Consider the following 12,598-nt stretch of genomic DNA (forward strand, 5'->3'; position numbering starts at 1 on the left):
TGGGAAGGAACTGCCAAATAAGCACTAGCAGCAGTAAACCAGCACAGGTGCTCCTTCTTGTTTTACTGACATCACTAACTAATCAGGGAATGCTACAACTGCACAACTTTCATATATAATATATATATTATTTTTAGTATAACAGCTTGGATTATAACTGCCACGACTACAATTGAATAGTAAAATACAATGAAAAACAAAAACCATCAAATGAAGCCCTAGGTGACATTGTAATAATTCCCCTACATCTTAGATGACTCCTCTATTATTATAATTTTTGTTTTTGTATTATCATTATTTGTTTGCCATCTTGTTTCATTTTGACAAATGAAAACTAAAACCTAGTGGGCATTTTGGTGAGATGTTTCAGTTCGTCTAATTATTATTTTTTATCTCTAATTATTGTTTATATAAATCATTTTGTTTTCCTCCTTTAAACTTCTGTTTTGTTTTGTTTTTAAGTGTCACTCTGAATCTGCCCCGCATTTATATGTCTGTAACCTGACACGAATTCATGTCAGCGTGACCTCAGCCTCAACAGTCATGTTGAATTCAAGCACCATTTTACTGCTCACTGAGGAAGTTACCAGTAACCAGATACCAGTAACCTTTGGTATCAGAGACCAGTTTCTGTTTCCACAGTTCCCACAACTCTGCAGAGAAATAATGAGACTCACTAAAAAAGCCACAATTTAGATTTCAGTCTGGGCTTTGCAGCTGTTGTTCTGCACAAACATATAAATGATGATCAGCTAGTGTGTTTTTTATTTTGATGTGTTTAAGTCTGAAGTGGACTGCCAGATATTACAGTTTTTTCTTTTTCATCCTCTTTAGGCCTATAGTAAAGACTGAAGAGAGCGTGGCATCAATGACTGATAATTATTGTACTAAGGATTTTCAAGGGCAAAACGATTTCCAAAAATATCAGATTCAAAGAGAATATCTGTAATATTCATTCCAGAAGCTTTATAAACTCAAACTCAGTCAGACCTTGAACTTTTCATTTGTCCATGCATCGTGTGTGATTGGTAGTACCAATGTTTTCAGTACAAAAACATATTTGAGTTCTCTGCTTCTAGTCATGAGTGTGATGTCTGCATAGAGGTGCAGGACTTTATATTACATTGACAAATGGGCCCACTGTGACTGTGTGACAAGGGGCTTAGAAAAAAATCTCAAACACCTGCATCAGTGGGAGCATTTGTGTTGTGTTCATGCACTAACTCATGCATGCCGCGTTCTCTGGTGACTACATGCTCTGTAGTGGCACACACTTAATTATTAAACACAAAAGCACGCTTACTTTCCACACTGCGGTTGTCTACATGCTTTTTTTCATGTCATGATTGCAGCCATTAAAGAGAAATACAGCGACTGGACGGAGTTCCTCATTCAGGACCTGACTGGCTCCAGGACGGCGCCGGCTAACCTGCTAGAGGGGGTCAGTGTGTATTCACCACATTTTAAAAGTTTAATGGTCTAGGTTCCACTTATTGTGAACGCGTTTTTAGATTTCTATCTTTAATTAACACATAAACCGTGTTTCAATTTTGAATTCATGGGAACATGATCATTAATATCTTGCTTAAATCAACGTTGAGAAACTAGTTTTGTGTAAGAACTTCTGCTTATTGTTACTGTATGGCTCTCCCAATGAGGTTTATCTCAATAAGATAAAAGGTTTGCATATCTATGCATAAATAACCTGTGTCTCCCCTCCTCAGCCTCTACGCGGTAAGAACACAGTGGATTTGATTGTGGAGGGCTCGGTCTTGGAGCTTCAGGATGTTTGGGACCCATTTCTGTACTGGCCTGTCCGAGTAATTCAGAATGTAGGTGGGAGGCTCCGACTGCGTTACGCGGGCCTCTCTGAAGACCACCAGGCCCAGGACACCTGGCTCTTCTACCTCGATGTCAGGCTACAGCCTCTCGGCTGGGCCTTGGAAAACCGCCTCACCTTACAACCACCAACAGGTGAGTGTTAGCGGCTTTAGACTGAGCCTGGTGACACAGAGGGACTTTGATTCTCTTACATGGTTACTTACAGGGTGTGTGTGCATCTTGTCTATATATATATATATATATATATATATTAAAATGTACGCCTAGAGTTTAGTGCAACCAGACATTAGAAAAAGTTTCCCTAAAGTCCAGAGATAACTTTGTTGTATTGGCTGGTTTTTCTAACCAGTAATACAAAACAACAAAAGTAAGAAATAATTACATTTAAAATATTACAGATGACATGTTTGGCAATTTTGTTTTAACAAAAAAAAAATCATGTCACCCTTTTCTTTTTAAGAAATGATGAATAAAAAATACACAAAATGGCATTTTTATACAGCCAGGAAAACAACAGCAGTTTAATTTTTAAGAAGATGTAAGTGGTGTCGCAAACATACTAAACACAGCTATGCAACCTTTTGCCATTACATAAATAATCTACACACTGGATTTTTTAATTATTATTTAATTTACTATGTTTAACTTAAACATGTTGTATTGGATCATGTTAATCTGTTTATATCACACCTGGTTGCTCAGAGCTCAGGTATCTTAAGAATGCCCCCGACTGGGAAAATGCTCTGGAGGATGCTCGACTGGATGGACAGAAGAGTCCGCTGCCGCTTGAAGTGTTCAAGGTGACACACTTTCTGCTTTTCCTACTGTGTGTGTGTGGTGGGATGTTAATGCACACACTGAACAACCACTAGCCAAATAAACATCAGTTGTCACTCTAGAATAGACCCTCTACTCAGTGCTCAATGATATACATGCCCATCCGACAGGACCTGCATAACCTACATGGTCTTTGAGTGTGTGTGATTGTGTGTGTGTGTGTGTACGCGTTATCTAAAGTGGAGCACATTTATCTAAACAACTTGACTTTACTGTGTCAGGACCACGTAGACCTGCCCAAGCACTCCTTCAGGACGGGCATGAAGCTGGAGATGGTTTCTCCTCGGGAGCAGCTCCAGATCTGCCCTGTTTCTGTCACCAAGGTGAGTCAGACTGAAGGGGTTAAAATCTCCAGGAATACAAATATAGTCATCACACAGGCTCCTCCCCCAGAGCATTCCTCAGCTGCTGTTAGTATTGTGATTTTTAGGAGTTTTTTTTCCCAGGGCTGTGGCCTTGTTTCACATGTTTTTAGATTCCACAGAAGGGACTTCCATGGAGCGTCAACTTTACTGAATCTCAGTGTTCCAGTAATGCTGACTTGTTTTGTTTTTTGTTTTTTATCCTTGAGCACATTTTTCTTTGTTGCAAGGCTAAATAATAGCATCCGTGCTGTGTTATATTTTAACAATAAAGGAGGACATTTACTGTGTGACATGCAGATCCTGTGTTTTTGGAATAAAGACAACAATAATCACTGCTGTGTGGCGCAATCGAGGAGTTTGAAGCTACCAGTAGACTCAAAAATGCTGTAACTTATCCAGGCTTATGTTGATTTTCTAAACACAAAGTAGGGAATTTGGGTATTTTTGGATGAAAGGTGAGACAAATGAAATTTCACTATATCAAATTTGAGGCTCATGTTTGCCCCAGTATCATATTACAACATTCATAAAACAGAGAAAAGCATTTGTCTTGCACCTCATCTGAGGTCGCCAAACTCCAACTAAACACCTAATTACACAGCTGCATTAGAATTCTATTTAATGAAATGTATCTTCTTTGTTTCCTCTTCAGGTCTACAATGAGTTCTACTTCCAGGTAGCACTGGATGATCTCTCTGCAGATTCTAAGCCGCAGTTTGTTGTATGTCACGCCAACTCACATGGCATCTTGCCTGTGCAGTGGTGTCTGAAGAATGGCTTGGCTCTAGAGAGGCCTCCGGGTTACGAGGGCCAGGACTTTGACTGGGCCGACTACCTGAAGCAGAGTGGGACTGAGGCGGCGCCCGACACCTGCTTTCCTGATGTAAGAGCGGAGCCAGTACTGATTTTTTTGTGTTTTCCAGGATTATTCCTGATGAATAGTATATGAATAATGACTCACCAAAATTTGAAAGCTGTGAAGCCTGCAGAAGGCCCCTTCACCAAACACGTGGGAACAGTCTAGCAGTAAATTCTTCTGTAAAAATGCTGTGGATTTACATAGATATAAACAAAAACATGGATAAACCTCACTGACATACCTTGATATTATCTACTATTAGATATTGTTTTAGTCACATTTAGTCACAACTGCAAGTGTAGGAAATTTCAGGTTTTTGAATTTTCATAACAGTCACACTCAAAACTCCCACTGTTCACTCAGACAGATTTAGATCCTTAACACGACGTTGTTGGACCACAGTGTAACATGACTATCCTCGTATCTTGTTTTAAAGCCGTCATGTCCTGCATGTAGAACAAACTTTCTCTCTCTTCCCGTCCTTCTGTGTGTGTGTTTGTGTTCAGACATGGCAGAGCCGAGGCTTTGCCAAGGACACGTGGCTAGAGGCGGTGAACCCTCACCGGCCGGCGGAGGTGTGTGTGGCTCAGATCACACAGGTCAGAGGACGCCTGCTGTGGCTCAGACTGGAAGGTACAGACGTGTGTGTGGGTGTGTGTGTGTGTGTAGTGAGCATTAAGTGTCAGAGGACTCCTGCTGTGTTTCACAGTGAAACTCAAATGCTGTGCGTGTCTGTGTGTGCTGTGTGTATGTGTGTGTGCAAGCGACAGCTCCCTCACCCTTCCTCTCTCTGCTGTCTACCTGTCTCCAGGTGTGCCGAAGCCCCTGTCAGAGTGTATCGTGGACGTCGAGTCCATGGACATCTTCCCTGTCGGCTGGTGCGAGGCCAACGCTTACCCTCTGACCCCTCTGCTCAAACCTGTCTGTATGTACACATACAAATAAACACACACATATATTTTCAGGGGAATGACAGCTTAATGCAAAGTCTCTGAATTTCTCTTCTGCAGGCCAGAAGCAGAAGAAGATAGCTGTGGTCCAGCCTGAGAAACAGTAAGAATCTGAAAGACATGGAGTTTGGAGACATGGCTGATTTTTGCAGAAGTAAAGCTGCCTGTAATTTATGCAGATATTTAGTAAGGAGCCAAAACTTGGCCCCATTTTCTTCTCTTCTCCTTCTGTAAGAAGATCTAAACAAACATATGTCTCAGTATACAGAGGTATGATTAAGACTGGAGGATTAAACTGTGTTTAGACATCATTGCTTTGACATACAGTATTTTTAAAAATGAAAACCCACCACCAATAAAAATGTGTGATAGCTGTATATGTTTGTGAACAGCTCCAAATGTAGCACTCTTGAGAAGGCTTGAAAAAAACCTTCTCGCCTAAGCTTCTGTTGGTTGTAAGAGAGTATCATCCTATTTTTGTTGACTAGTACCCAAACCGAGACTGAAAATAACACACAATACACACACAATAAAATAAAAGCACACAATGTAAGTGACCTGGATGCAAAAACAAAACTGAAGCAGTAGGTCTCCTTTGTGAAAGACTTGTGTGACTGGATCCTCTACTAACTCTTCCAAACTCAGACTTCTGACAGTGTTTGTACTAGTTGCTACACAGCCAAAAAGACTTTCACAATAAAAGCTCCACAATTCTAAAATCAGTTAAACGGAGAACACTGAAATAATGGCCATGTGTATCTGTTTCTAACCACCTGTTTCATTTCACTGTGGCCTGGAAAATGGTTTTTAGTCCAGGTTTCTTTAGAGAACCCTCAGGGCTCCTCTCCCTCCCTCACTCTGTGTCACTCACAGCCATTAATTGAAACAGTGGCTTTTTAGTGCAGAAATTGCTTTCCTAGGGCGCTTATTTTTTTGACAAATGACACGTTACCCACATTCTGGCCTCGAGAATACAAGCAGGGCAGAGGGGGCACGGTGGTCAGAGAACAGAAATATGAGGTGTTCAGCCCTCTCACCACTAAATCTATTTCTTACCTTCAGGGGAATCCTTTTATCAATACCCCCACATTCACCTCCTGCTGCGCTCACCTGATCTGACTGCCTCTGCGCTCGCTGTTGTGTAGTCTGATCGAAATAACGTTTGCTTTCCTGTTTGATTAGATCAGTTGGGATAATTTTATTGATTAGCTTGACTGAACTGATTGCCCTTTCCTGTAGGTTGGCTCCGGCCCAGCCGGTGGAGACGGCCCCTGTCAACCACTGCCAGCCCGTCACCATGGATCCAGGTAATCAAAAGCCACATCCTGTAATTAATGCTAATGAGCTGCTATGATGAGAGGTGAGGGGAAGCCCCACTCTTCAGACACTAATTCACTTCCTCATCCTCCATACAAGCCTTTTCCGAGACATGACCTACAGACAGACAGACCCTATTAGTGCCATTAAAGGCTTAATTAATTATCCATAAATCCCCATTATAATTCATTATCTGTTTGATTATGTATTAGATATTCAGATCTATGGCCTTCCTGCTTTCTAAAGTCTTATGGTAAACAATTACTTCATGCCAGGAAGTTACATTGGAGCTTTTCTAAAGGGAAATGCCCATTTGACCCAGTACAAACTACAAATTATGCTTCTTGCACATTCTTGTCTTGCTTGTTGTAGACTTCATAGCCTAATGGCAGTTTCCAGGGCTACTTATAGCAGTGTCTTCTACTTGTGTGTCAAATTGAGGTATAAACAGGAAGAAGAGGATACTACAGCCAGCAAGAAGAGTGTTGCAGATATACCCAGTACCAGCTGGTTGAGTTGCTAGCTTTATGAGCCAGATTCTTTTGGATGATACACATTGTGCTGAATACCAGCTTCATAGTCAGAGGAAACAGGAGGAGCCAGCGGACTGAGACAGATGTAGCAAAGAGTGACAGTGATAGTTTGCTCTAGCACTGAAGTGCACTGAAGCTCTAGCACTAACAGTGCATTCTGGGTGCATGGGGGTTGAAGTTGTACTTTATTTGGCACACACATATTTTCTGTTTTCTCTAGTCCTGAAGCATAAACTTCATTTTGTTATATTTTCTTTCTATTCTACAGACAGTCCAGCTTATGTTCTTCTTTTCAGTGGCAAATCACTGTTCAGTCTTATTTACTGTACATAGAGCATGCTCATTTGGTAATTATTAGGGAGAGGCCTATCAATACCTCACTGAATCACAAACGAGACTACTGATTTTCTATTCCATTGTCAAGCATCAATCTTTGCTAGATCACAATCTGGAGGTGAAAATGTGGATTCTGTAGAAGCCTATAAAAGATGTGTACACACACACTTCACAAACACTAGTTTGTAACAACACACTTGTTACAAACCTCTTTAAAGTTTATTTGTTGCTCTTTTAATACAATATACTGCTTGTAAAGAAGAATAAATGGTATAAATATTTATCAGGTCGAACAAGAAAAACCAGAGCCGGAGATGCAGCATTCTGTTTGTCTATTATTTAACTTAAGGGCCAGCTTTACAAACAATTACACATGACTGTCAATCACACAGGCAATCACATGGGCTATAAGGGACCCTTCAGCTTAAGCATATTATGTTAAATCCCTGGATGAGGTTTTTATATTGACATTTTAACTGCTCTGCATCTTTAATAAGGTAAAGCTGGTATTTAAACATTCTTTGAGTGTTACAAACAAATTACAATTTGGGTGTGTTGACTTTCATTTTCACCTTTAACCGTGCTCCAGCATATCCTCTTTCATTCAATGTTTAAAAAAGCCATTCAAAAGGCAGAAAACACAGCCAGGTAATACTGCTTAATTCTGGATGCATTCCATTAGCCAAAGAACCAATCAATAAATAATGAGTGAATAGAAAATACCTCCATAGTCTGTAAACAACATGTATGTTCGGAGCTGTGTTTCCAAGAGACCTCTTGTCCTCTTTTCCAAATTCCCCTTTTTAAAAAACCACCCACTTGTTCATGCATATTCATCAACTCACCTAATTACTATTCACCCCTGGCAGTGTGCTTCCAGGCGGCAGTCAGCGGCTGGTAGAGGGGGTGTTCATATGGACAGGATGTACTTGTAGCCCTGTTTGACTCTGCGTTGACCTATATGGTGAAATGGTTAAGAGGCAAATAATTAGGCAGGCGAACAGGAAAATGTACACATGAAAAGAGAAAACCAACAGAAACACAACACGTTTACATTAGAGCTTTGGCTCTAATAGCATTTTATAGGACAAATACAGATTTGCCATTAATTATTAGTTTATTTGTTTATTGTTTCCTTTAAATTCTAAAATTCTAAAATCTAAAAATCTGACCTAAATGTTGTATCCACAGCAGTAATTAATAATTTATTCATTATTTAAATGCTGTACATTTAGACAAACTTTGGTTTGCAGGTAAGTTTTTAAGAGTAAACTGATACTGACCAGTTTTTCCGTATTACATTTATTATGGTTGCATTTATCCCAGAACAAAGCTTAGTTTTGGAATGCTAGTTCAAGACCCCAAAAACAGGTCATTTTAAAACAGAAAATAGATTTTTTTTTTACTGTTTATTCAGTGTTAGTGTTAAGTCAAGATTAGACTTGCACACAAACTAGTTTTCTATGATCTGCAGGCTTGTTTTATGTGTAATGCATTATGTGTCTCATCTGTCCCAGGCTCAGCCAATGGAAGATACTGCTGCTCCAAGATTTTTGTCAACCACCGCTGTTTCTCAGGACCCTACCTCAACAAGGGACGCATTGCAGAGCTGCCGCAGGCTGTCGGACCCGGAAAATGCACGCTGGTCCTTAAAGAGGTGGGCTGATGCCAGGAGCAGCTGAGGGGAGATAGAGAGGGGCAGGTTTAATCAAAGAGTTACACACTCTCAAAGGAAGAGGAGGGCCGACAGAGATTGAGAGAGGGAGGAGGTGAAAGATGGAGGGCGAGACAGCAATGTCTTGTTAACCACCTGCAGTTTCCCAGCAGTGCCTTCATTTTAATGTGAGGAGCTGTCAGTCAAGTGTGTTTACACATACACACCATCACTGCTGCTCAGCAAAACAGCCTCTTAATTTCTCTGGAGACAGTTTGTGCATGTACAGGAACAAGCACTGTGTCTGTTCGACAGAGAGAATGCATTTTTGTCCACAATCTGTGATCTGTGTTTATCCTATCGGTTTGTTATCAGATACTTCTTCGTGTTGGTGCATTTACTTCTTAAAAATGTCTTTTTTAACAAATTCTTTATTTGTTCTGGTTGTGCCTCTAGCTACTAGGCATGCTGATCAATGCCGCCTACAAGCCTGGACGAGTCCTGAAGGAGCTGCAGGAGCTGGAGGATCAGAGCTGGGACTGCCAAGAGGAGACCCTCAAAGCCAAGTGAGGAGTAAAAAGTGCACCAACATACCAGAATGCATTTCTGTTATATTTCATTTTGGTCTACTTCAGTGAGGCACCTCTTCTCCACTGTGAAAAATCAGCTCTAGGCCTATAGGTCCATTTTACCACCCTCTGTTGAATTTTTTTTTTTTTTTCCATTTTCCTTTTTTTTTGCTGCATTTTCATTAGTTGCTGACTGTACGGAGCCAAATTATTACTACATGCCCATCTCTGTTTTCTAATCAAAAAAGTCTCCTTCTTTCTGGCCTAATTCTTATAGATTGTAATAAGCCACTTTGCTAGTGCTATGATTGCATTTGAACAAGGAAGTATATTTTTTATGATATCACAGCGCTTCAGAGCCTTTTGAGAAAGAAACAACTTCACAGATACACTGTCCACCAAAAATTAACTGATTTCCATCAGTACCATCTGCTCAAACATAAAAAAAAACTATAAAAAGATACAATCAGAGCTTTAAACACTGTCTGGATTTGAAGTCACCGGTCAGTGTTCCCAACAGATCAGTTCATGTTTCCTGACCTTATTAATTAAGTAGAATATTGCTTAATTGGCCACAGAGCAACCTTATCAACTACACTGTCTGAGTCCACACTGCTGTCTGAAAACTGGAACCTTTCATATAATTACTTGATGAAATCATCAGTCTTTGTAGAGGCCTTTCACAGGAAGAAGGATCACGGATGTTTTAATTATCTCTTGGTCTCATAGATAAAAGTGTAACCATTGACTGACTGCATTCCTCCGTCCTTATTCTTCTTTACAGATATAAAGGGAAAACATATCGCTCCACCATTCGGATTGTCCGCCTCGCAGATCAGATCCCCGAATTCTGTCGTAAAGTGTGTGTGAAGCTGCAGTGCTGCCCGAACCTCTTCAGCCCTGTCCTCATTACTGAGAAGTGCCCAGAGAACTGCTCCATGCAAACCAAAACCAAATACAGTGAGTGCCTGTAATTATACACATCACTTCCTGCGCCACAGCTATGAAGAAGAAGACCCAAATCAAAGCCTGTGACACTGTGCCGAGTGTATAATTGCCTGTGATGAGCAGCTAGTGTTGTTTGGGGTGCATTGTTTTTTAACATCTGGTGTGTGTCCATAGCGTATTACTATGGGAAGAAGAGGAAACTCTCCAAGCCCCCGGGAGGAGAGGAGACAGCGGAGGGAGAGCTGGCCAAGCCGACGCGCCGCAGGAAGAAGAGAAAAGCCATTTTTGTGCAGAAGAAACGACGCTCGTCCGCTGTGGACTACACTCCTGCTGGTTCTCCACAGGTTGGATGACTCATAACCACTTTACATTTTCCTCTAATTTAACAGATACTCTACACACTCCTGCTCAGGCCAATGTATATTTTAAACTTTGGCCAAAAATATGACAGAGGTGGGAAAGAGAGGAGCACGCAGGATATGACGCTCATGTTAAACAGCCTGTGTTTTAATCAGAGGGCAGAGGAATTTATGTAAACCCTTTCAGTTAGACGTCCTGTTTTTGGGAAACTTTAGTGTAAAGGTAATTGACTGTGAGCACTGTTTTGGCCAATTACAATCTAAAGCTCCAAACACATCTGGCCTGTTTAGTTTTAAAAAACCTTTTATTATTGATGTTCTGTCAAAAAATCTTGACACATAATCCCTATGAGAATCCAGCCCCATCTTGTAACTCTCTAAGCTTTTCTCTGTGGAAACCTGAAACTCTGAGGACAGGACTCACGGCAAACGTCGTTAATGAAACCTCAGGCTCCTCTCACCTCTTTCTCAGCTCAGCTCAGATGTCACAGAGACCTCCGTGGAAGAAGAGTGGGCAGTGATATGTACCAAATATTAAAAATCAGGCTGTATAATGCCTGAGCAATGGCTGACATTTGCATTCTACTACCTTTAGGACAGTGATGAGGACGAGGAGGATGAAGACATGGTGTTGCATTCAGGCAGCGAAGGCACTAGCTCGGAGCCTCGTGACGACCACACCGACGCCTCATCTGTGGAGGTGACCAGCAGCCGTCCTCGCCGGGCCGTGACGCTGCGCAGGGCGGTCAGCTTGGGAAATGCTTCAGGCAGCCAGGAGGCCGCTGGCACCCGCAGGAGGACAACTCGCTCACTTTCAGCCTACAATCAGAACAACAAGTATCAGCCACCCAAAGGACAAGACGTGCAGGTGAGGCAGAGACATGTTCATTACTGGGTCAGTTTGGTGTTGATGCTTCTGTGACTTTCGTGTGTGTTAATGTTTGTGTGTTCAGGTGGAGGAGGAGGACGGTCAGCTTGTTTTAGACCGAAACCCCCTGGAGTGGAGTGTAGATGAAGTCGTCCAGTTCATTAACTCTACTGACTGCGCTTCCCTGGCCAACATCTTCCAGGAGCAGGTACATACACACATACACACACACACACACCAGCTTGTGTGCAGATGTCAAAGACTTTGATTAAACATTTGTGTTTCTTCCCATCCAGGACATTGATGGTCAGGCACTGCTATTGCTGACTCTACCTACAGTCCAGGAGTGTATGGATCTAAAGCTTGGGCCTGCCATCAAACTGTGTCACCAGATAGAGCGCGTCAAGGTTGCCTTTTACAGACAGTACGCCAACTGATCAATAGGAATGTTGAATCATGTTGGATTAACTGCCTCCTCCTGGAAAACTTTTTTTTTTTGGTGGATTTCCAAATTGCAAAATATTTTTGACATTGGCTGCTTTGGAAATCCAGGTGAAAACAGGAGGATATTTCACCTACAAAAATCTGAAGGATTCTTTTCTGGGAAACTTATTTTATTTCGTTAATGTGAAGTTGTTATGCAGTACCCACAACAAAAACAAACACGTCCCTGCTGCCATCTCTGGCAGAAGAAAACACACGGAGTCAATCCATGTGCTGTGAAGAAATTCTTTAAAGAAGCTAAGGACTGAGGTTTATTCTTACTTTTTATTTCTGATAGTGAAGCATCATAGCATTTAATTAAAAAATAATAACCATGAAGAGTATTCCCCTGTGTGTGACATAATTGGTTCTGAAAAATATATTTGAAATCTATTTAACAAACCAAGAAGTAATATATTTGGAATATTTATTGTAATCCTTATTTATAAGGAGAAAGAATTGGAGAGTTCTATGATGTCAGTATAAACTCCTTCTTCGCGGAAAGACAACAGAAACCAGGATGTGTGTTTAGTCAGATTCACACCTCAGTATGTGGTTTCAAAGAATGACACCCTGAAATATTTGTGCTCTTTTCTTGATTAAACAATCATGTAAGCTATTTTGTGTCCATCTATGCAATTGTGTTGCAAATATTTTTGATAAGAAAAATAAATTTCT

General features: G+C 41.0%; 1 protein-coding gene across 2 annotated transcripts in view; it reads left to right on the plus strand.

Annotated features, from left to right (window-relative positions):
• Nucleotides 1-12,376, plus strand: part of sfmbt2 (Scm like with four mbt domains 2) — a 28,920-nt gene extending 16,544 nt beyond the window's left edge. Inside the window, exons 6-22 of one of the 2 annotated variants that reach the window (XM_028433419.1) lie at nucleotides 1,353-1,441; nucleotides 1,725-1,974; nucleotides 2,545-2,642; nucleotides 2,901-3,002; nucleotides 3,697-3,720; nucleotides 3,805-3,927; nucleotides 4,410-4,536; nucleotides 4,715-4,828; nucleotides 4,914-4,956; nucleotides 6,093-6,160; nucleotides 8,557-8,696; nucleotides 9,150-9,259; nucleotides 10,047-10,222; nucleotides 10,385-10,554; nucleotides 11,165-11,437; nucleotides 11,523-11,645; nucleotides 11,734-12,376. In XM_028433419.1, the coding sequence (XP_028289220.1) occupies nucleotides 1,353-1,441; nucleotides 1,725-1,974; nucleotides 2,545-2,642; nucleotides 2,901-3,002; nucleotides 3,697-3,720; nucleotides 3,805-3,927; nucleotides 4,410-4,536; nucleotides 4,715-4,828; nucleotides 4,914-4,956; nucleotides 6,093-6,160; nucleotides 8,557-8,696; nucleotides 9,150-9,259; nucleotides 10,047-10,222; nucleotides 10,385-10,554; nucleotides 11,165-11,437; nucleotides 11,523-11,645; nucleotides 11,734-11,874 (2,171 nt within the window). In that variant the 3' untranslated portion in view covers nucleotides 11,875-12,376. Of the gene's footprint in view, nucleotides 1-1,352; nucleotides 1,442-1,724; nucleotides 1,975-2,544; nucleotides 2,643-2,900; nucleotides 3,003-3,696; nucleotides 3,928-4,409; nucleotides 4,537-4,714; nucleotides 4,829-4,913; nucleotides 4,957-6,092; nucleotides 6,161-8,556; nucleotides 8,697-9,149; nucleotides 9,260-10,046; nucleotides 10,223-10,384; nucleotides 10,555-11,164; nucleotides 11,438-11,522; nucleotides 11,646-11,733 lie in introns of both variants that reach the window. The other variant, XM_028433410.1, reaches the window with a different exon arrangement.
• The last annotated feature ends 222 nt before the right edge of the window (nucleotides 12,377-12,598 follow it).

Source organism: Parambassis ranga, chromosome 2, assembly GCF_900634625.1.
Source record: "Parambassis ranga chromosome 2, fParRan2.1, whole genome shotgun sequence".
In the NCBI taxonomy this organism is placed as follows: domain Eukaryota; kingdom Metazoa; phylum Chordata; class Actinopteri; family Ambassidae; genus Parambassis; species Parambassis ranga.